Below are 22,834 nucleotides of genomic sequence, written 5' to 3'. Positions count from 1 at the left end.
TCTTGTCATTGCATGAAAACTGGACATGTGGGAATACAGGTCTTGTCATTGCATGAAATCTGGATATCAAAATGGCGGAATACAGGTCTTGATGAAAACTGGACATGGGGGAATACATGTCTTGCCATAGCATGAAAACTGGACATGGGGGAATACAGGTCTTGCCATAGCATGAAAACTGGACATGGGAGAATACAGGTCTTGCCATAGCATGAAACCTGGACATGGGGGAATACAGGTCTTGCCATAGCATGAAAACTGGACATGGGAGAATACAGGCCTAGTCATTGCATGAAATCTGGACAACAACATGAGGGAATACAGTCTTGGTTACTGCTTGTATGCTGGACAATGAGAGAATGCAGGCCGAGTTCGTGTATGAAGACAGAACATTAACATGTGAATGAATACAGACCTAGTCAGTGCATGACAACTGGGTGGATGGAATATATACCCAGTCAGTGCATGAAAACTGGGTGGATGGAATACCAAGAGCAAAACGCGAGGATGGAAGGAGGAGAGTGGAGGGGGTGAGGAGAAAAAGAACCTCTCCACAAACCCCCAGTCCGGAAGACATTAACGCTGGGCTCTGACCAAGCTTCAGCCAGTACCACCATGAGTCCTGTGTTAACAGTGAGCGATTCTCTCTCCCTCACAGACAAGTCGTCAGCTGCACGCATGGAAGAGGGGGGTGGGGGGGGGGTTGGAACGGATGCAGACTGGGGTTAAAAGGTGGGAGGGGACCGGGAAAAGGTGGCACTGGAGGGGGTGAGTGTGGTGGAGGGGAGGGGGAGAAACGGGCTCGTTTCTGTGGCATTAACCAAGGCCTTGACACTCTTCCTTTTCACTCTGGAGTCCTGTCACTTTTCGCCCTGGTGTTACACATCCCGGCCACTGATCGCTCTTCCCTGTCGACGTGCACGTGCATCAGGCAGCAAGGATGGCCAAGAGGTGATCAGTGAATGCACTGCCGCCTTTTTTCCCCCCTTCAAGTGAGAAAAGTCTGCCATCACCAGTATGTGTGACGGGGCATGAAACAAATACCTCCAGGGGAAAAATCAATGCTAGGTGTGACGGACAGAAAGATACAGACTTAAGAGAGAATCGAGGAGAAACAGTGTTATCAAAAACTTGACTGGGAATTAAAAACCAAACATTACAACACCAATCAAGTTTGCCTACACATTACAACACATTTTACTTTACTTTTCCGAACAGCTCGTCTTCTAGATCCAACTGATACAATCCATTATCATACTCACACATATAAAGAAATCCCAAAGCAAACGCAAACGCAAACACAGGCGCACACGTGCGCGCTCACACACACATGACCGGGACCTATGTGTGAATGGCTACTAGGGTTGCTGGATTCTGTCCCGTGTTCGATTCCCAGCTTCGGCGCACCTGTTGGATGAATGGTGGAGATACTTCCGATCTCGCAGGTTAACAGATGAGCAGACCTGCTAGTGCCTGAATCCCCTTCGTGTGTACACGCATACAGATCAAGCTGGCATGTCAAAGACAAGGTAATCCATGTCGGCGTTTGGCGGGTTATGGAAACGTGAAATACCCCACATTCACGAACCACGAGATTCATCAACAAATTGATGTTGGTCGTATAATGGAAAAACAAGAAACAACAACCTTGCACTCTTCCCACCACTACCCCACCCCTGTCTCTCTCACACACACAAACACACACACACACACACACACACACACACACAACACCATTCTTTCAACACCCAACAGACGAGGCTAAAGCAGTATGCCCGATATTCCCTAACCTCCGTAAACCACCGCTGATTACCTGTGGCAGTGGACACACAATGTCGGTATGGTCCACATCTTATGTATAAATCCGACTCATATGACAGTTTCAGCGCACGTGCCTGCACAAACCCTGGCATTTCAGTGCACGTGCCTGCATAAACCCTGTGTCATTTGTTTTAATGCACGTGCCTGCACAAACCCTGGCATTTGTTTCAGTGCACGTGCCTGCATAAACCCTGTGTCATTTGTTTTAATGCACGTGCCTGCACAAACCCTCTGTCATTTGTTTCTTAAGTTCACAAACAAACTGGCTTTGCTGCCGGCCATCTTTCTTTCTCAGTCTTATTTTACACTCCCCCGCCCACCTCTCTTCCCCAACCCCCGGCCCCCCTTGGAGAAGATGTGCCTCTTGAAGTATAAACAGCATCCCCGTCCTCCTCCCCTCCTCCTCAACTGTGTGAAGAGTCACTGGGGCACCGCACAGAACTAGTTGTTCACCAGAGGTCCGCTGTTGAGTTGTGTGTCAAAGTCTGGGTATCTGGTTTTCCTTCTGCATGGTTGTCGGCCCTTCTTTTCCCCGTCTTCCCCTCCGTGTCTCTGCTCCAACAGATCCTTGGTGATTGTTCTGGCAAGGTGATTCCATAACAACAGCACGTCCATCTTCTGGAAATTCTGTGATGCCAAGACATTACATTTCCTCTTCAGTTTCTGTCGCTCTCTGGTCGCTCTAGTGTTTCCAGCTTTTTCTTGTTCTTTCTGTCATGTCTGCAGTTCCTTTCTTTTAGTTCTGTCTTGCTTGTCCTTTCAACCCCCCCCCCCCCCCCCTTTTTTTTCTTTTTTTTTTTAAGCTTTGAATTTTTTTGTCCTTCTCTGTATGTGTGTGCCCGTTCTTTAGCTAAAGTCTTTATAAGAAGTGACATTTGACGGATGTGTGTGTGTGAGAGAGAGAGAGATTTAAAATGCACTTTGACAAGTTTCCGTCGTGCGAGCTAATCTAAATCCAGTATTTTCTTGAATTTGATTGTGCCGCTCAAGGATACGCAAGCTGCATCGTGATCATAAACACTGCGTCACTTTGAAATGTTAATTATGTACGATATGTATATTGACTGGTGTTGTGAGTGGTGTTTTTGAGTGTGTTTGTACGGAAATATCATCATCATCATCATTGTAGTAATAATTATCATGATCATTGTTGTAGTAGCAGCAGCAGCAGCAGTAGTCGTAGTAGTAGTGGTGGTAGTAGTAGTAGCAGTAGAAGTATCGTTATTGTTGTATTACTACCATTCTTCTTCTTCTTCTTCTTACTATTATCGTGATTATCATTAGCATTCTGACAGCCCACACCCGAGTGTCGGTCTTTGCTCTGGAAGCGATTAGCCGTGGTGAGAAAGATGACCGAGTCCGTATGTCGGATACATCTTTTCCGAACGGAACAGGATCGAGGCAGTACAAATTCCGAGTAGATTCCCTGTGCCCAGCCCGAATCTGTTGTGCGTCCAAACAGACTCTGTGTGATATAACGCCCCCAAAAGCACGTGTGTCCTTCCGTGCATGTGGGTTACAAGCCTTGAAAAACCGGACTTTAGTGAGAAACTAAAATGTAATATCCATAAAGGGAGCAAACTCAGCCTAAAAACGTTTTTCTTTACGATTATTATCTAACTTCTGCCGTGAAATTTTCCGTTCTTTACTCTTTTTCTTCTTTTTTTTTTTTTTTTTTTTTTGTTTGTTGTTGTTGCGAGAATGCAAGTACATACTTTATAATATGTTAACAAATGTGCTCAAGCAAAACGTCCAGTGACTGATAGTAAATCAATTGAAAAGAAATGATAAAGAAACAAGTTGGTTTTTTTTCAGTACAGTTTGGTTTCCTTAATGGCTTTTGTACAGCGTATTTTTTTTAGTTTGTCTACATGAAACATCCTCCAGAGTATTTTCTTCAATGTGTGTGTGTGTGTGTGTCTGTATTTGTGTGAATGGAATAGAACAGAATTAAAGAGAATGTTTTATTGTCATAAGATTTGATAGAGACACAAAACCATACAAATGACAAAACTGGGCTCCTTTTTTTTTTTTTCTTTTTTTTTTGATATACAATCCACTTACACATACATGACTACACACACACACACACACACACAAACACCAAATCAGGAACTCTGCCTCTACAGCATTTATTCATGTAAGTAAAAGAGAACATAAATATGGGGTGCTTGCACAGACATCCTTACACCGAGTCACAGATGTCTGCCATCAAGCATCCAATGAACAGAAGCAATGCATATATATTCATACAGGGTTCACAAAAAGTAAAGTACCACTTGGGAACTTGCCCTGTTGCCTTTTTGGTGGCTTGGTTAAATTACACCGGTTTACAGAGGTGTACACTCCATGTATTGAGCACCACTCATAAGCTGAGGATTTTTTTTTTTTTTTTGCACATGCACTCCCATTAACCCTTCCATGAAAAACCACACTTGTCATTTATAAAGTGCTGAATAACTGTCAAATTTGGGATGAAAAAGTTTCAGTTCAGTTTCAGTTTCTCAAGTAGGTGTCACTGTGTTTGGGCAAATCTGTATATGCTACAACACATCTGCTGGGCAGATGCCTAACAGCAGCATGACCCAACATAACAGCCAGGCCAAGAGTGCATGCATGTATAATTGTGTACCTATCAGAGTAGATCTCCTCTACAGAATTTTGCCAGTGGACAACACTTTTGTAGCCATGGGTTCTTTTTCAGTGAGTCATGTGTGTGCTGCACAAGGGACCTCAGTTCATCATCTCATCCAAATGACAAGCTAATTTTGATTTTCCAGTCAAACTACATGCACATATATGAATGTGTGCGTGTGCGTGTGTTTATGTAAGTTAGTGCCTGCCTATGTGTGCGTATGTGTTAGGGTAGCTGTTAGATACACATGTATGTTAAAATGTATGTATGCAGTGTGTGTGTGTGTGTGTGTGTGCATGTGTGTGTGTGTGTAACATAGATTTTTATGTTAACAAAAGTGTTTTTGTAAAGCACCTAGAGCAGATTTCTGGATAGTGTGCTATATAAGTATACATTATTATTATCATTATTATTATTAAACTTGGGAGAAAGGGTGTGAGCAGGAATTGAACCCAGACCCTCACAGACGCAGTATTAGCAGATGAGCACCTTAACCATTCTGCCACCTTCCTCTTACGTGCCAAAACATCAATTTATTTCAGTGCATTTTTCAAGCTGTTCATGGAGACATGTGCCTAAAACAGCTGTTTGTGTTCAGTGACAGGCCAGCCATGGACCACATGCTGCTTGCAGGATTCAAATCATCTCTGTTCTTTCAGTACATTTTTTTTTTTTAAAGCACACCTGATTTTATGAAGTGGTCTTTAACTTTTTGTGAAGCCTGTACATTCATTACATTTGGTGTGCAATAGTAAGGTTTGGCAAGTTACACACACACAGACATGCACAAAGATCACAGTCGATACACAAAAAATGATTCAATAATAAATCAAGAAACCCACACTACTTTGGTTTTTTGCTGTCTTGTTATAATTCTCATTGGTATAAGGGTATCACATTAAAATAACATAATAGACTAAAAAGAAAATTATAAGAAAGAAAAGAAAAGATATCCATTTGTTCAACTGGAGTACATGTTTTGGTGAGGGGTAGAGGGAAGAATAGGGATATCAAATTTCCTCTACAGTCAACATGCTGTTCTTTTTCACCCTGTGATGAATGAGAACCTTCTGCATTAATGAAAGAATAAGAAGAAAAGAAAAAAATGTACACACACACACACACATACACAAACTCACACACACACACCTGGGTTTATACCAAAAGTTCTCGCTCATCAGAGGGTAAAAAACAAGAGAATATTTACTATCATCCCATATACATTCCACAGTCTCTTTTTCTTTAAAAAAAAAAAAAAAAAAAAAAAAGATTAACTCTTTACAAAAAGCAACATAAGAAGGAACATAACCAAAACATTCTGAGTTTGTATCATTGGTACACAACGTTCATCCAGTTACAAACAGCAGTGGACGTGCAAAGGGCACATCACATGCAGAAGTGCATGCTCACAAGCACACACATGCACACACACATCAACCAACCAGCCCACACCTGATTATTTATTTAACACATGCATAAGTTAGTTCTGGGAATGAGTATATCCAAGTAAAAAGAAGATGAAGAAGAAAAGAGACAGACAGAAAGGAAGAAAGAAAAACAAAAATAAAGCCATGGAACTCAGTAAATGTTGAATTCCTAAGTCGGGGAATAAATATTTCAATTCGATGAACAAGTAAAAAAAACCAACAAGAAATGAAGAAATAAAATGAAAGAAAGCCATGGAACTCACTAAGTTTGACCCCATGAATCAGTGGACATTTCAGTTCTTTTGAACAGTGGACAAGCCTGGCCTTTTGTTCTTCCTGAAAACTGTTTGAGTCACCACCATACCTTACATGGTACTGTTTACAAACAAAATAAAACAAACCATTCAAAAGCTCTTGAATGTGTGCAATTTGTTCAGTCTTTCCTGTATGGCACATGGGAACAGATCTCAAATAAAGAAACAAGCAAACAAACAAGCAAGCAAAAATCAAACAACTTAAACAATTACTGGGACTTTAAAAGTAAGAAGGTCCCATAGCCACTTGCAGCTATGAGGGGAGTTAATTCAGAGCCAGTGTCTAGAGCTCAGTGAAGGCAGGCAGGATCCAATGCTCTCCTTCCACTGCTTCAACCTTCCCCAACCAGTCGGGTACCCATTCACACCAGGGTGGAGTGAGGAACACTGGAGTAAGGACACACCACCATGATAAAACATGGCCTTGAACCCTGATCACTGTATCACAAGTCCAGCACATAACTGAATCTGCTATGCGGCGTCTCATGACTTGGGGAATTATTGGGATCAGTTTCCCCTTTGTGCTTTCTACTGCTACCTTTGGCATTTATAATGAGATCTCACAATCCAGATGTGTCTTACAGAAACAAGTTGAGGGGGTGAGGTGGGGTTGGGGGTGGGTGGGTGTGTGATGTTGGCTTGAATCAGACATCAGGGGATGTCACACACAGCGTAATCATGATTTATCAGCACTGATGTGAGTGATCTCTAAAAATGTTGCCAAATGCATACATGCACACCCTTGGATGAAAGGTCAGATTGTACGAAGGCACATACACTTGTATGTGTACATTATACTGAGTGTGTGCATGTGACAGAGAGAGAGAGAGAAGTTAGAGAAACCAAGGGTGAGACAGCACACCACAGCTAATAGGAATAAAATTGTCTATTATGATTTACACTGAGTTGGATCTACCATGAAGGCATACTGTCAACCACACAATCAATTCAGTAGGAGTAAAAACCTCTGTTGTACAGAGCTGGATCTGTGATCAAGGCCTATAGCTGACCAGTCAATAGGAATAAAATCCTCCATAATACTGAGCTGTTTCTGTGATCAAAGCATTAGTCAACCTCATAGTCAACTCAGTGTGAATAAAAGCTGCAACTATACTAAATGTGATGACAGTCATGTCTGGTTATGTAACATTGTGTGTGTGTGTGTGTGTAGATGTTAAGACCTGTGTGTTTGCATGTGTGTTGATGAAGAAAAGAACAGGGAAGAACAAATTCATTTTACACAAGAAAATGAACAAAGAGAGGAAGAATGACACATCACGTTCATTGTGGAAACAAAAAAAAAGTGCAAATGGATCTCAGCATAACTAATCTCTGACACAACACACAATAAACTGTACATAAAAATACACGTTTAAAAAAAACTTGAACAAAAGGTTCCATAGTCTTTTATGGCCAAGGGGACAGTGTCTAGGGCTGTGTACAGGAAGTGAGGAAGGCAGGGCCCAGTCCTCTCCTTCCACCCTTTAAACTTCCCCCAACTGGTCAGCCACCCATGTGAGAACACACACACACACACACACCCCTTTCAAACTTCCCCCTACTGGTCAGCCACCCATGTGCACACACACACACACACACACACACACACACACACCCCATTCAAACTTTCCCCTACTGGTCAGCTACCCACGTGAATACACACACACACACACACCTTTCAAACTTCCCCCTACTGGTCAGCTACCCATGTGAATACACACACACACACACCTTTCAAACTTCCCCCTACTGGTCAGCTACCCATGTGAATACACACACACACACACACACACACACCTTTCAAACTTCCCCCTACTGGCCAGCTACCCATGTGAATACGCGCGCGCGCACACACACACCTTTTAAGCTTCCCCCTACTGGTCAGCTACCCATGTGAACCTGGGTGAAGCAAGGCAAATCACAGCACAGTGCCTTTCCCAAGGACACAACGCCATAACCAAACGGGGCCTTGAACCCTGATCACTGGTGAACATCTCTTCACAAGTCCAATGCCTTAACGGTTCTGCCTTATGATGAGTGGAAATTACATTAACATAGACACGATTTCTGTATTTTTGGCACACGTGCACACATGCATGAGCGTGCACACATGCTTGAGCGCACACGCGCATGCACACACACACACACACACACACACACAAGCTCTTGTCAGTAAAAGTATTGCTTGCAGTAACACTAAGTGCTGAATATAGGTTAACACACAAATATCAAATATGCACCACAAATAGTTTAAATCATATATGCCTTCAAATAAAAGCCCTGAAATGGCACTAACCAAGGTTGTCACAAAGCATTCAATGATTCATCTTGTCAACAAACAACAAATCATCACACCATCTGGATAATAAGTTTGAAAGGACCAAAAGAAAAGAAAATGAAATTATAAGCCTTTTTCCAAAAGCTAATGAATCCAGGATGCTGATAATTTACATCTGAGCAAATATATACGTGTTCCAAAAATATCACTGTTGTGGAATGCACAAAATTCTTTCTTCTTCTTTTTTTTTTTTTTTTTTTTTTTTTTTTTTAGTAGGTTTCTCTCTCACATGCACATATGCACACATGCAAGCATTCCCCAAACCCCCCCTCCACATACACACACACAAATCACAGAGACATACACACACAAATACAATATACACTTGCAGTATGCAAAGTTCTGCTTTTGGAAAGTTGCAGGAACTGTTCTCTGAAAGTCATTAAGATGACTCCTAGATATTCACAGACACCATTACCAAACTGAGAGAGATGAATTATGTATGAAATGCGAGAAAGAAAGTCCAGACCCAAGCCCCTAACAACTTGACCATAAAGGGGTTAACCAGTACACATGGCAGTTGATCATTAAACTCAACTGTACTACAAATACAAATTGTATAAAGATGTTTGGCGATAATGATTGAACTTCTTAATAATCCACCACAAAATGTACAAAATTATGTCTTTCACATTGATATAGATGTGCCCCTTGCTGACAAAGATGCATGCAGTAAAATATTAAATACAGGCCTGTCTTTCAGTCAAAAAAGTGTCAATCAAAGTATGATGAATCTATGCTATTTTACAGTCAAATTTCAAAGCGATATCTTACTAGCGTAACTTCATGAAAGATTATGTGCAGAAAAGAGGACAAAGACAGATCATATGTACATGTGTACAAGTAGGGTTAATACAAGATTCCCAATATCAATATTTTAAAAGTGAAGTTAAGGGTTGGACTTGAATCCAAATTTTGGTATTTATTCAATAATGATCATTTCATATGGGTCTCTCTTCTGAAAGTTAAAGGACAGTCAAAATGCTTTACTTCGTTTTCTTAACTGACTGACTCTTTCCAGTTATACCTTAATAACATACATTATATCTCCACCAGTACACACAGAAACAGACATTCATAATAGTATATATATATATAGTATACTAATTCTCTCTCTCTCTCTCTCTCTCTCTCTCTCTCTCTCTCTCTCACTCTCTCACAGAGAGAGGAAAAAATGCTAAGACAGTAAGAGCTATGGAGGTTTGCATCCCAATCTAATATAGATGAATTTATAAAGCTGACAAACTGAGCAGGCAAATAATTGTACAGTTATGTTTAACTCAGAAAAAAATGCTAAGACAGTAAGAGCTGTGGAGATTTTTCATCCCTCTATCTAATATAGATGAATTTATAAAGCTGACAAACTGAGCAGGTAAATAATTATACAGTTATATTTAACTTGAAGCAAGCAATCAGTAGTTCTAGTGAAGTTCTTCAATTGATACTCAACTATCTACTATGCAAGTGACACATGTACCAGTGTACTTAAGTCTCAGGACAAAAAAAAACATTTGTACACTGTGTGAATCACACAAAATGTCATATTATATAATTTCATTTACACCATTTATTGTTCTTGTTTCACCGTGCTCAATGGGATACACAATTCATTTGGTTGCTAAATGGAAAAAAGAACAACAAAAAACAAGCAAAGTGTGGCCATGTATGGGGGACTTAAAATGAGTGGTGTCGGAGTAATGCCACTGAAACCGTCAGAAGATGGGGCAGCAAAAAAAAAAAAAAAAGCAAATGATTAACCCCCCCCCCCCCCACCCCCCCATAATGGAAAGTGACTCATTACTGACCTTCTCTGGCACAGGATTGGCAGGAAACATAATTCTAAAAACATGGAAACAATGGTCATATTGAAGAGGTCTTCTAACTGACTTGTTTGGTGTCTGATGAAAACCTTGGCACCGTCCATCACAGAAGATGGGTCCAAGAACAAAGGACAGGCAAGAGCTGCATAGAGTGCAACTTCACTGCCAAGACTGAACCCCATTTTCATGGAGAGGCAAGAACATCTGTCTCAGAACAAAGCTGAAGCTTCTGTACGCTCTGGTCCTATCTGTTTTCTCAGAGCCTTACAAGTTATGAGCTTCAGAGAAGGATCCAATCAACGGAGATGAGATGCTTGACTCCTCTGTACTGATCTCCAAGGACCACATGACAAATCAAAAAGTTAGGAAAACCATCAGAGCAGCATGTTGGTTGGTATGAAAACCTACTGACTACAGTGAAAAAAAGGGGAAACGATATGGTATGGCCGTGACAAGATCTGACATGCTCCCCACGACCATCCTTCAGGGAACAGTGCAGGGGAACAGGAATTGAGGATGACAGCAAACATCACGGAGAGGACAGAGAGGAGCTTTGCCAAATCTCAGGCTCTGTCCCACAACTGCTGGAAATGGAGACAGCTGTGATGTGTTCAGCGGACTAGGTTTCAGAAACAGTGACAGTGACAATGACAGTGAAACCCATTCACAAACAGTTTCACTAGTGTTTTGATCACTGCAACTTGAGCATACTTTACTGCAAAACTGTTCTTTTGAAAATACTTTATTTTAACTTTAAAATGTTTATATATATTTTCTCCTAACCCATAGGTAATGTAATTCCTTTTAATAAATAGATAGTTTGAGAGTGGATCATACTTTGTTACATTCAGAGTAATGGAAACCAATTAAAAAAAAAAAAAGTCTTTGAAACACAAAAATATATATATCTGGAGCAAAGCTAAGGAATGAAGAGCAAGTTAATATCACATTTTGTTACTTTGCATCAATGTTTTATAAGTATCTACAATTCATCTGTGCAGTTAAAACAGAACATTAATAGCAATTTATGCCTATTTTTCTTCATCTTTCGTCTTTTGTCCCGTGACCCAGCAGGTCGTGGGGGGGACACAAGGGATGCAGCGGACGTCACTCTCCTCCAGCCTGGTCTGATCCCAGCCTCTGACACCAGCTCTGGCATCTTCAGATGAGTCCAGGTCTTGACATCATCTGTCCAACTTCTCCTTGGTCTTCCCCTCTTTCTTCCACCCTCCATGGTGCCCTGCAGGATGGTCTTGCACAGGGTGTTGTGGCGGGTCACGTGGCCAAACCAGGCCAGCTTCCTCCTTTTGATGGTGGCCAGGAGGGGTTCTTGATGTCTGGCGAAAGCTTCGACTTTGCTCTGGACATAGTCGTTGGTCTTGTGTTCGACCCATGAGATGCAGAGCAGCTTTCAGTAGCATTTCATCTCAGATGCTTGGATCCTCTTCTCAAGCTCGGCTGACAGTGTCCAGCTTTCACATCCATACAAGAGAATGGCGAGCACTAAGGATCTGTACAGTTTGAGTTTGATGGCAAGGGAAATGCTCCTGCTCCTCCAGATCTTGTCCAGTTTTGCCATCGCTGATGTTGCTGCTGCGAGGCGGATCTTCACTTCTGTGTTCGACCTGCCGTCCTTTGTAAGTGTTGCTCCCAAGTACTTGAAGGCTTCCACCTCTTCAAGTTCCTGGCCATTCATGGTGATGTTGGCGTGGGCGTTGCTGTTACTGTTGACCATCACCTTGCTTTTCTCAGCGCTCACTTCCATGCCGTAAGCGCCTGCGTGATCAGTCAGGCTATTTTTCAGCATTTGAAAGAAAAAACAAATGTCAAATCAAAGCTGTCAAAGCTCTGATGATTGATTTAAAAACAATTTTTTTTAATTAAAGAATATGCTGAGATATTATATTATCTACTTTTCTCCCCCCCAAAAAATCAGAAATAATGTTGAAAACTCAGATCAACACTTTGAAGATTGAGGAATGTGTCTGATATATATAATGTCTATTTTTCAGTATTAAAAAAAAAAAAAAAATCAAAAACCAGGAATAATGTTGAAAAACTCAGATCAAAGCTTTGAAGATTAAGGAACATCAACATGTCTGAGATATTCTTAGCCTGTCAAACGGAATGACAGGAGTGTAGATTTCAGCTGTGATAACTTCACCAAATCTCTCCGTACTGACCTTACAATCACCAACTGCATCATACTAAAGCTCTGCCAAAAGTGACAGGTATTACAAAAATACATTTAATCATCTGCATGGACAGTTTCAGAGTTTGCCAGTTCTGTGCCTTTAACAATTATACCAAGTTCAAATCATAAAATACCATAAAATGGCAAGATGCAACATAATAATACAGAGCAACTGGTGCATTACAATTTACAATGCCATACACACAATCATTCATTGTGTAGTTGATTCACAGTTTCAATTTCAGTTTCATTGTGGTGTCAATGCGTGCAGACTGAGTTAAGTTCAGTAACTCAGAGGCGTCACTGCATTCCAACTGCTAAGCAGATGCCTGACCAGCAGACTGATCCAATACACAACATCTACTGTTTAAAACAAATAGGTAGAAATGATTATACTAATATTACTAATAACAACAAATTTATACAACAACAACAATAATGATTATAATAAATAAATAAATAAACAAACACAATTAGAAAATTAATAAATATATTAACAAGAGAGACAAGGCCTTCAAGACTCACTTGTGATACACTAAAAAAAAAAAAAAAAAAAAAAATCTAATCATTAAAATATGTTCTGTATTTGTTACCATAAAGCTTTGGGTTAAAAGAAAAAGAAAAAAAAAGTCCTAAGGGAAGATTCGAACCCCACGTGTTCGGGTGAGAAGAAACTGTCTTACCCATTACACTATCGTGGCTCCTTCACTGACGTTCAAAAATATAATATTTAAACATGCATTTTAAAAGGGAGATAAATCGATTGCAGTATTCGCAGTGAGAACGCTGTTTAAATCATATTATTCTGGTGTATCTTGGGCATTCAAAAAATCTTAAAGGGCAATTAAAAATTCTTTTAAAGTCCATGGTAAAGGAGACGTGGCTATTGCTGCAATCACACTGCAACATTTAGCCGTTTTCTCTGGATCTTGATAGATGTACAAGTTTAGTTACACCCGGTTGACACACCATCGATTCAATTCTCTTTTATGTTCATTCTAGTTTTATAGTTCTAAAGTTGATATGAAAATTGAGTATTTTGTTATACTGGTAACATGTAGTGCCAAGTACAAGTACTTCTAAACGTCAGTCATATGAAGTGAAAAGGACTTCATTTTGAGAAAAGACTGGAAATTTTTACGTTTCATCAATTCAAGGGTATTAACTCTCATGGTTTATTATTTTTAACTGTGAATTCCGACTGATTCTGTGGATATTTCTATGGCAGTTTGGGGCATAATCCAGTAAGTGATGAGGCGTTCACAAATCTTTCTCTGAATAAATATTTAACGGTCTCCTTCTCCAACTTTCCATCACATGTTATCGTGTATTGTCGATTGAATATAGGATTGAATGGGCAGGTCAACAACTTGAAACAAAATGGCGTCGTTTGCATTCGCAAAGAATATGAGCACACGCTTTGAATATGTATAAATATGTGTACGCAATTGACTTTTGCCCATGACCTTCAGGGCTCAGCCAATAGACCTGTAAAGTCCACTCGTTGTACTGATTTTAGTATTTTCCGAAAAAGACCACTTGGGCAAATGAACATAGTGAAAGCCCTGTACACTGAGAGTAAAACACACAAGCCTTTTATGTACTGACTATAATTTCAAAATGTAATGTTTAAGATGAGAAAGATCCGTTTAAAGCAAATTAAGCCCCCTAGCATTAATTACAGATTAATTTCCCTTTTTGACTATCTGCACCAAAGACATGCAAAATAAATATAACATCCATGCTTAGCAAAAGAAGTTCCTGTTTGAACAAAAAATGATAAAAATGACTGCTCTTGCTGTTGTGTCAGAATATCAGATCAAAGTGCCAAGTTTAGAGAATACAAAAAATATAAATATAACAGTAAATTCAGTTTGCACATAATTTGGCTTCTTTTTTTTTCTTTTTTTGTGCCCATCCCAGAAGTGCAATATTGTTTTAAACAAGATGACTGGAAAGAACTGAATTTTTCCTATTTTTATGCCAAATTTGGTGTCAACTGACAAAGTATTTGCAGAGAAAATGGCAATGTTAAAGTTTACCACGGACACACAGACATACACACACACACACACACACACAGACAACTGAACACCGGGTTAAAACATAGACTCACTTTGTTTACACAAGTGAGTCAAAAATGGTGTGGACAATACACGGGTTAACCAATATTATTAACCAATATCTGGTCATATTTTTCACACACACACACAAAAAAAAGAAATGTTGACCGACTTGTCAAACAGTCACAAAGAAAATTATAAACCAAACTGGTCATCGTACGAAAATCACAGTTTTTGCCAAATGTGCTTTCTCCTGAAAGTCGACAGGAGAAGTAAATCAGGTGCAGGAGACTGCACCCGTGGGTCATGGAACAGTATGTGTAATAAAACACTTTTTGCCAGATGCATTTTCTCCTAAAATCAGCAGGGGAAGTAAACCAGGCGATACACAACAGCACACACTGCAGAACTCTGCAGAGTGGTGACTGAAGTTCATGGAGTGTCAACCTGTAACTGTTGGTATAACAACGCTTCCAGTTCCACTGCTGAGTCCACATCCGCCCCACCCTCCTTCAACTCCTGTAGCTTTCCCTCCACGTCCTGTTTGTCCCGCCCCAGGCTCCAACGAATCTGTGAAAGCATCTGCAACAATGGAACCGTCAACACCGACTCGGGCAAACCGTCCATGGCCAGCGTGGCATACGTGTCGGCCACGTCTGGGCGGTTCATCTTGTTGTGGCACACGACCAGCGCACACACCGCTTGGGCCAAGCGCTTGTGGGCACTCCCATACAGCTTCTCCATCACGGGCACGTAGCGCTCCAAGGATGTGATGGCCTGGAAGTACTTGCCCTCAATGAAGCTCTGCATGGCTTGGGAATAGTCATCCCCCGTGAAGAACTTGGTGAACTCTGAGGAGTACCTCACTTCCAGGAGGGAGTACAGGTGAGTGAGGTACTGCTCAAAGGCTCGGCTGCGTCGCGCTATCGTCTCGCTAGTGAAGTTTCCAACAAACACTTTCTGAGGGAAGACGACGCCAGAGAGGTCCTTGGGGAATCGCTTCTTCAGCAGTTTGTGCATCTGCTCAAAGTCAGAGTAGCGCCGAACGATGCAGGTGGCAATGTCTTTCAGGCCGCTGCTGGAACTGATCATGATGGTGTAATCCTGAAACAAACCACACTCTTTATCAGTCTCCAATTTGTGTAATCAGGCATTATCTGCAGAGACTCTGGCTTTAACACCGAAACGTAGACCTTGAGGGACCTGGTGAACATTTCTTCTGTGTGGCGCCCTTTTGACTCTTCACAGAAGGGGGAAGAAGAAGAAAAAGCAGAAGAATTTGTGTACTATATTCTGCTACTGTTACTTGTTCAAACTTTAACTGTGAATGTATCATAAGTTAATGATAATTCAACAATAAACAATTATCTTGCAAACATAAAGTATGCAGAGACTGGTAAAAATGGAGAGAGAGGGGGGTAAGTGGAGAACAGACAGATATGAAAGACAGTTTCAGTTTCAAGGAGATTGCAGATCGTGCGTACATATCAATACAAGCTACACCACCACCACTCTTAAAAAAAAAACAACCCTAAATCAACAGCAGATGCTTGATCTCTGCATAAACTAAAAGCCCTGGCCAGGCCATGAGGGACAGAAGGAGGGGAAGAAAAGACAGAAGCAGTGAGGAAAGGAAGGGAGGAAGAAACACTGGAATTCATCTGAGACGAAGGGCGCAATAGCCGAGTGGTTAAAGCGTTGGACTTTCAATCTGAGGGTCCCGGGTTCGAATCTCTGTGACGGCGCCTGGTGGGTAAAGGGTGGAGATTTTTACGATCTCCCAGGTCAACATACGTGCAGACCTGCTAGTGCCTGAACCCCCTTCGTGTGTATATGCAAGCAGGAGATCAAATACGCACGTTAAAGATCCTGTAATCCATGTCAGCGTTCCGTGGGTTATGGAAACAAGAACATACCCAGCATGCACACCCCCGAAAACGGAGTATGGCTGCCTACATGGCGGGGTAAAAACGGTCATACACGTAAAAGCCCACTCGTGTGCATACGAGTGAACGCAGAAGAAGAAGAAGAGACAACTGACCACATGACTGGAACTTCCTGGAAGCACAGAAGAGGAGCGCATCTCCTTGATGACCTCTGCTGAAGTCACCTCAAAGGTCACTCGGCAGGTGTCTCTCTGACTGCCTTCGTATGGCACAGGGTATTGTAACATGTCTGCAATAGCAAGAATACAAAAATGTAATAAAGAATAAACCTCAGAAAATGCGAGAAAACATAGTCATGAGTCATGTGTATGCAAAATAAACCTCTGCAACATGTATGATTATGAAGAACGTACCTTTGCAAATGAAAGAAAACAGCACAATTTTGAATAATAACAAACCTTTGCAAATGTTAAGAAAAAAAATATGAACAAATCAAAATGAATAATAAACCTCTCCAGATATGAGAAAACATGTTTGAAAAATGAACCTCTTTGAAAATTAATAATATTCATTTATATTGTGTAATATAAGAACACAAACAGTAATTTTCATTTTACACATACCTGCCCTGTTACTACATTAAGTAACACTAAACCCAACAAAGCAACAGCAACAACATATATATCAGCCCCTCTTCTACCCATCCAGACTAATTTCAGAAATATATGTGTGTGCATGTGTTTGTATGTGTGTGTGCATGTGGCCTGCAGTTCTGGTCTGAGGTTCTTCTCTGCTACTGATAACCATGTAACCCAGTACTACCTGCCACATGTGGGGTGCAGATCCAACATGAAAATCTGATCTGAAAAGAGACTGTCTCTGCCATATCTGGCACATCATTAAAGATGGCTAATGCCAATAAAGGGAGGTGGTTGCTGGCCCCCTATACATGACGTGCGGTGCACATGGCCCACCAGTGTGTGGATATATATGCCCTGGCACCTATGAACCAGCCCCCATGTACAGGTCCAATACAAAGAGGTCATCCCAATGGCAGAGCAAGTGGAAGAGGAGACATCTCCCAACAGCTGCAATGGTGGATGAGGATGCCAAAATAACTGCAGTGGACCCTCAACAATTAGGGCTTGTTTACCCAGAGTGTTACACCTTAATTCAGCGGACTGCGCAGAAGAAACCATCACTGGTTCAACCTGCAGAAAGACGATTCTCAGCAATGTGCCATGGAGTGTTAAAAGAGCGCAGTGAGACACATACACAACACCACTGGCCATCTACTGTGTCCAGACCTATCTCCAGCCATCTCAACTATGTCTTGCCAATGGGTCCAGATAGGCAGGAACGAGAGAGTGAGGCTGACGACCTGCGCAACTCTCCCTCACTTTAATCCAAGTCAAGCGCAAGTCATTAACTTCAAAATACACCAGCCTGCAGTGATGTTAATTAGAGAGTGCAAGTGTAAGGGGAAGCTGTAACTAGAATTTAGTAAAGCCTTTGACACAGAACCACATGACAGACTCCTCAACAAGCTAAACCAGAGGACCCATTGGATCAAGAACTACCTGACTTGTTGGAAAATGAGGTTGGTTCTTAAGGGAGAGAAATCAGAGGAAACAGAAGTGCTATCAGGTGTCCCACAAGGTACAGTTCAGGGTCCTTTACTCTTTCTGTGTGACATTAATAACCTGCCACAGACCATAAAGTCAACAGTACACCTCTTTGTGGATGACTGTCTCCGGTGCCTGGCAATTTCTTTCTTTCAAGACCATATTACCTGACAGAAAGATCTGGCCAGTCCAGAAAAACAGGCAAAAGGCCATGGAATGCGCTTCAATGCACAGAAAAGTGTTACATTCTATACAAAAGCAAACTGCCCTGTTTCTTCCATCTGAATGAAGTAGTTCTAAATAATATCCAACATAACCCCTACTTATTCTCATAGCCTGTTACTGCCACTGGCGCAGTGAATTCATATCATATGTGTCTGTGGCTCAGCATAGGAAGGTTGGGCCTAATCCACTCCTTTCAACATTTTAACCTTCCACAACCAAAGTCAGGTACCCATTCACACCTGGGTGGAGTGAGTAAAAATTGGGAGAACAGTGCCTTTCCTCTGGTCACAACATCATGCCAAAACAGGGCCTCAAACCCTGATCACTAGTGAACACTGAGATCAGAAGTCCAACACCTGACCGATTCTGCCATGGCACCTCCTGGGAGTCACTGGTCCTAAATCGTGTTTTGGTCATGGGGGCAGTGCACTGCTGAAGGTATCACTGGGATGTACTCTTGGGATTACAGGATTGGCCATATCATCTACAAAAGGGCCTACTGCTCATTCAGCTTCCTGAAACGTAACGTAAGGAACTGCTCTCCAGAGAGTCGGTGGATGGTTCTTTTCTTTCCTGTCAACTCAACACTGGATATAAAGGGGTATCGTGCCACTTAAGAAAGATGCTGCATGGAAGACTTGAGCTGGTCCAATGCCAGGCTGCTGATTCACTGCCAAGGGACCTAGGCTGTGTGACTCAAATGCTGTGAGTACAAAGACTATACCATCCCTGGAGGAATGGCTCTACCACCAGAAAAGTTCCTAACACCTGCCAGTAAGACTAGCTGAAGATCCAGATCAATGATCATATACAATGACTATGACTCAGAAAACATAGAAAGAAGAACTCTTTTTAACATGCGCTCTCCCAAATTTGTTTCGACAATAGCTAAACTGGCTTCTGCAACATATTGATACCGATACTAATCTTGTTTCATCTTGATGACAACCTGGTGATTCATATCATATCAATATGAAGGCCTTTAGGCCATTAAGGCCTTTTGCCCATTTGGGGGGAAGTGAGAGCCTCCATAAATGTATAGAGATTTTTTATAATCTAACAGTGCGCAATGCTTATTAAAGAATATTTAAATGAGTTTAGTATTTCAATTTTTGAAAGTAAGTGCCAACACGGTTTTTAAAAGTATTCACTGTTCCTGCGGAGAAAACATCTTGTGGCAAATTATTCCAAACATTTCTTAGTCTGTTAGTTAAAAAAAAGTCCAAATCTGGAAGTTTGAACAGAAAGTTTTCACAGTTTGTAGGAATGTCCTCTTGTAACATTGTTGTCATTTAAGGTGAACAAGGGATATATATAGTTTTACTGTCATAAAAACCATGCATCATTTTATATATATATATATATATTAAATAACCACGCAGTCTTCTATATTCTTCTTCTTCTTCCACTTAACGACCAACATCAGTATGCTGATGAAAATTGTGGTGTTATGGGAGGTTGCTGTTGGGCGCAATTTAGCTGGGCTACCGAGAGATGCTCTGTTAACTGATATGGGAGATGGGGCGCAGTCCACTGGTGTGTTCGCATCTCCAGCTAGGCCAATCCAGCTACTTTCCAGCAGAAAAAAAAAGTAGAGGTGGGTGGACTTGCTGGCTGGTGGGGGGTGGGGTGGGGGACCTAAACAGGTGTTGGAGGGTAGTGGGGGTAAGGGGGTTGAATCTATTCTGTTGTGTCACAGGTAGGAGGCGAGTCTAGACTGAAGCAGTCCAGCGACTCGGCTGTGACAACCTCCTGGGGCAGAGTATTCCATTCCGGAATGGTACGAGGGAAGAAAGACATCTGTCTGTACTGCGTCCTGCAGGCAGGTATGTCGTAGTTGCAGGTGTTGTTTTTCCTGGAGCTCAGCCTGCTGTCTGATGCTGTTGGTAGGTAGACTGAGTTGATGGAGATGAGACCATGGTGGAACTTGTAAAACATCTCCAGGCGATATTTTTTCCATCCTACTTGTCGAGCGTACCAGTTGAGAGAGCTAAGGATGGAGCTGACACAAGATGTCTGTCGATGTCAGTTTGTGACCCATCTTGCTGCTCGGCACTGGACCTTTTCAATGGCCTGGATGTCACTGGCTGTATAGGGATCCCACAAAGATGCAGCATACTCAAGGATAGGTCGAACAAGGGCTTTGCACACAGTTTCCTTTGTCTTCTTGTTCCCTATCTTCAAGTTGTGCCAGAGAAAGCCTAAGGTCTTGTTGGCTGTGTTAGTTGTAAAATTGATGTGGGATTCCCAGCGTAGGTTGTCTTGGATGTTCACACCAAGATATTTTGTGGTGTTGACATTTTCAAGCGGATGGCCATGGAGTTTGTAGTTTGGTGCGATCTTTTTCCTCTTTCTACTGACACTCAAGGTGGAGCACTTCTGCGGGTGGAATTGCATGGCCCACTGTTTCTCCCAGATGGAAAGGGAAACTCGGTCTTCTTGGAGTGTTTGCTGGTCAGCTTCCTTCTTGATTATTTTGTTGCACATGGTGTCGTCTGCAAATAATCTGGCCTTAGATTTGATGGTATTTCGGAGGTCGCTGATGTAGAGAAGGAAGACACATGGGCTGAGGACCAAGCCCTGGGGAACACCTGAGTTGACTGGAATGTATTTTGAGGTGACTCCCTCCACCACAACTGCTTGCTGCCTGTCCTCAAGAAAGCTTTTGATCCAGGTGTTGAGCTGACCTCAAATTCCATAGCGCTGTAACTTACAAACAAGCAGGGCGTGGCTGACCTTGTCAAAGGCCTTGGAGAAGTCCAAGGCAATTGTATCCACTTGGTTTCCTTTTTCCAGCTCAGTTGTGGTTTCGTCAATGTATCCGAGCAGCTGTTTTTCACAAGATTGTCCTCTTCGGAAGCCGTGCTGTTCTGGGCAAAGGAGACCACTGCTCTCCAGGTACGTCATGATGTTACTGGTGACAATGTGCTCCATCATTTTGCAGCCTACACACGTGAGGGAGATTGGTCGATAGTTTTCTGCCTTGTAACATTCTCCCTTCTTGAAGACAGGTGTGATGTAAGCCTGCTTCCAGTCATGTGGCAGTATTCCGGTGTTGAAGGAACTGTGGAAGAGCAGGGTAAAGGCTGGAGCAATCTCAAGAGCAGGGTGAAGGCTGGAGCAATCTCCTCAGCAACTGTCGCTTGAGAGTCTTGAATCGCTTGTGCACTTCTTCATCACCAGATTTCTTCCGCCGCTTGTACAGTCAGTCTCTCCTTCGGATCAGCTTATTCGCCACACTATCGATCCATGGACAGCTACGTTTACTATTTGTAAATTTGTGTGGGACATGTTCAGTGAGGGCATTTTTCAGACCCTGCATAGCTCTGTCCAAATCTCTTCAGTGCTGCTGTCATCAGTGAAAGTGGACACTAGATGGTCATTCAGATGTTGGGCTGCCTCTTTAAAGGGTCCTTTACTGACTTCTGTGTTGATTGGGATAAGTATATGTGGCTGGCGTTTCATTGGAGGGTACATTGCATCATGGTCACCAAGTCCGGGGAGTGTCTCAGTGCGTGGCACCAGGTTTGGGTGGTTTGTCAAGAACAGGTCAAGGAAATTCTCTCCTCTAGTGGGTTCCTGCACCATCTGTTCCCAGCCCAGGTCATTTACAACCTCCATGAACATGCAGTGGATGCTGGGGCATAGAGCTCCTTTCTTCAGAGATTTTGATGGCCAGTGCCATCCAAAATAAGTAAGTGCAGTCTTTTTTCATAGTCCATATCAGTAAAGCCATTAATTCTTTTCGTAAATCTTCTTTATACATTTTCAATAATGTCTGTATGCTTAACTAATCCTGTGTTCCAGACCGAATTCCCATATATTCCAAGACTGGCCTAACAGATGACTTAAATAAAGGTATCATTATGTTCTTACTTTTACACTGTACATTCCCAACTAACATTCCACTTTCCAGTCAGTCTGTTGGCTTTTACATGGTTTCATGAATATGAGTATCAAATGAGAGATTGGGGTCAACAATAACGCCAAGATCTCTTTCAGATGAAGTTTCCTGCAGTTCAGTACAGTCCATGTAATACTTATAACGTGGATTATTCTTTCCCACATATAATTCAGATAGGAAATAATCCAATAATCTTCCATTGGAAAAAAGGAAGAAAAAACATTATCACCTCTGTCTTCATCTGTGATGTCCTTGGCAATACCACAGTCACCACCAGCAAACGTCAATTTTCCGGCAAAGCCTGGTGTCTGAAATGGATCATCTTGGTCATCTTCCAGAGCTAGTTCCGAATCATCCACTTCTGCGTCACATTTATCGTCAAACGGAACATGCTTATGTCGAACCTTTTTCATAAATGCATCCATTGCTCGAAAACAAGGTCAACACCGTTTCTGAAGCACAGATTATAAAGTTCTGCGACAAGAAAAGTATCTTCTTTTTCTTTTCTGATCAAAATCGTCTGCAACTCTATCGACTTCCGCTTCGTCTGGGAAGTGAGTTGAAAACTGTTTGTATCTTCGA

General features: G+C 41.8%; 1 protein-coding gene across 1 annotated transcript; it reads right to left on the bottom strand.

The window, feature by feature from the left end:
* Positions 1-11,230: 11,230 nt before the first annotated feature.
* On the bottom strand, positions 11,231-22,783 carry LOC143285897 (sorting nexin-20-like). Its single transcript, XM_076593342.1, has 3 exons — positions 22,482-22,783; positions 16,654-16,787; positions 11,231-15,716 (listed from the first exon to the last, which is right to left on the bottom strand). Exons 1-3 carry the CDS (start codon positions 22,675-22,677, stop codon positions 15,045-15,047), a joined length of 1,002 nt encoding a protein of 333 aa, XP_076449457.1. The 5' UTR covers positions 22,678-22,783; the 3' UTR covers positions 11,231-15,044.
* Positions 22,784-22,834: the final 51 nt, after the last annotated feature.

This window comes from Babylonia areolata, chromosome 9 (assembly GCF_041734735.1).
Source record: "Babylonia areolata isolate BAREFJ2019XMU chromosome 9, ASM4173473v1, whole genome shotgun sequence".
Taxonomy (NCBI): Eukaryota; Metazoa; Mollusca; class Gastropoda; order Neogastropoda; family Buccinidae; genus Babylonia; species Babylonia areolata.
This window is presented reverse-complemented; position numbering and strand designations above follow the sequence as displayed.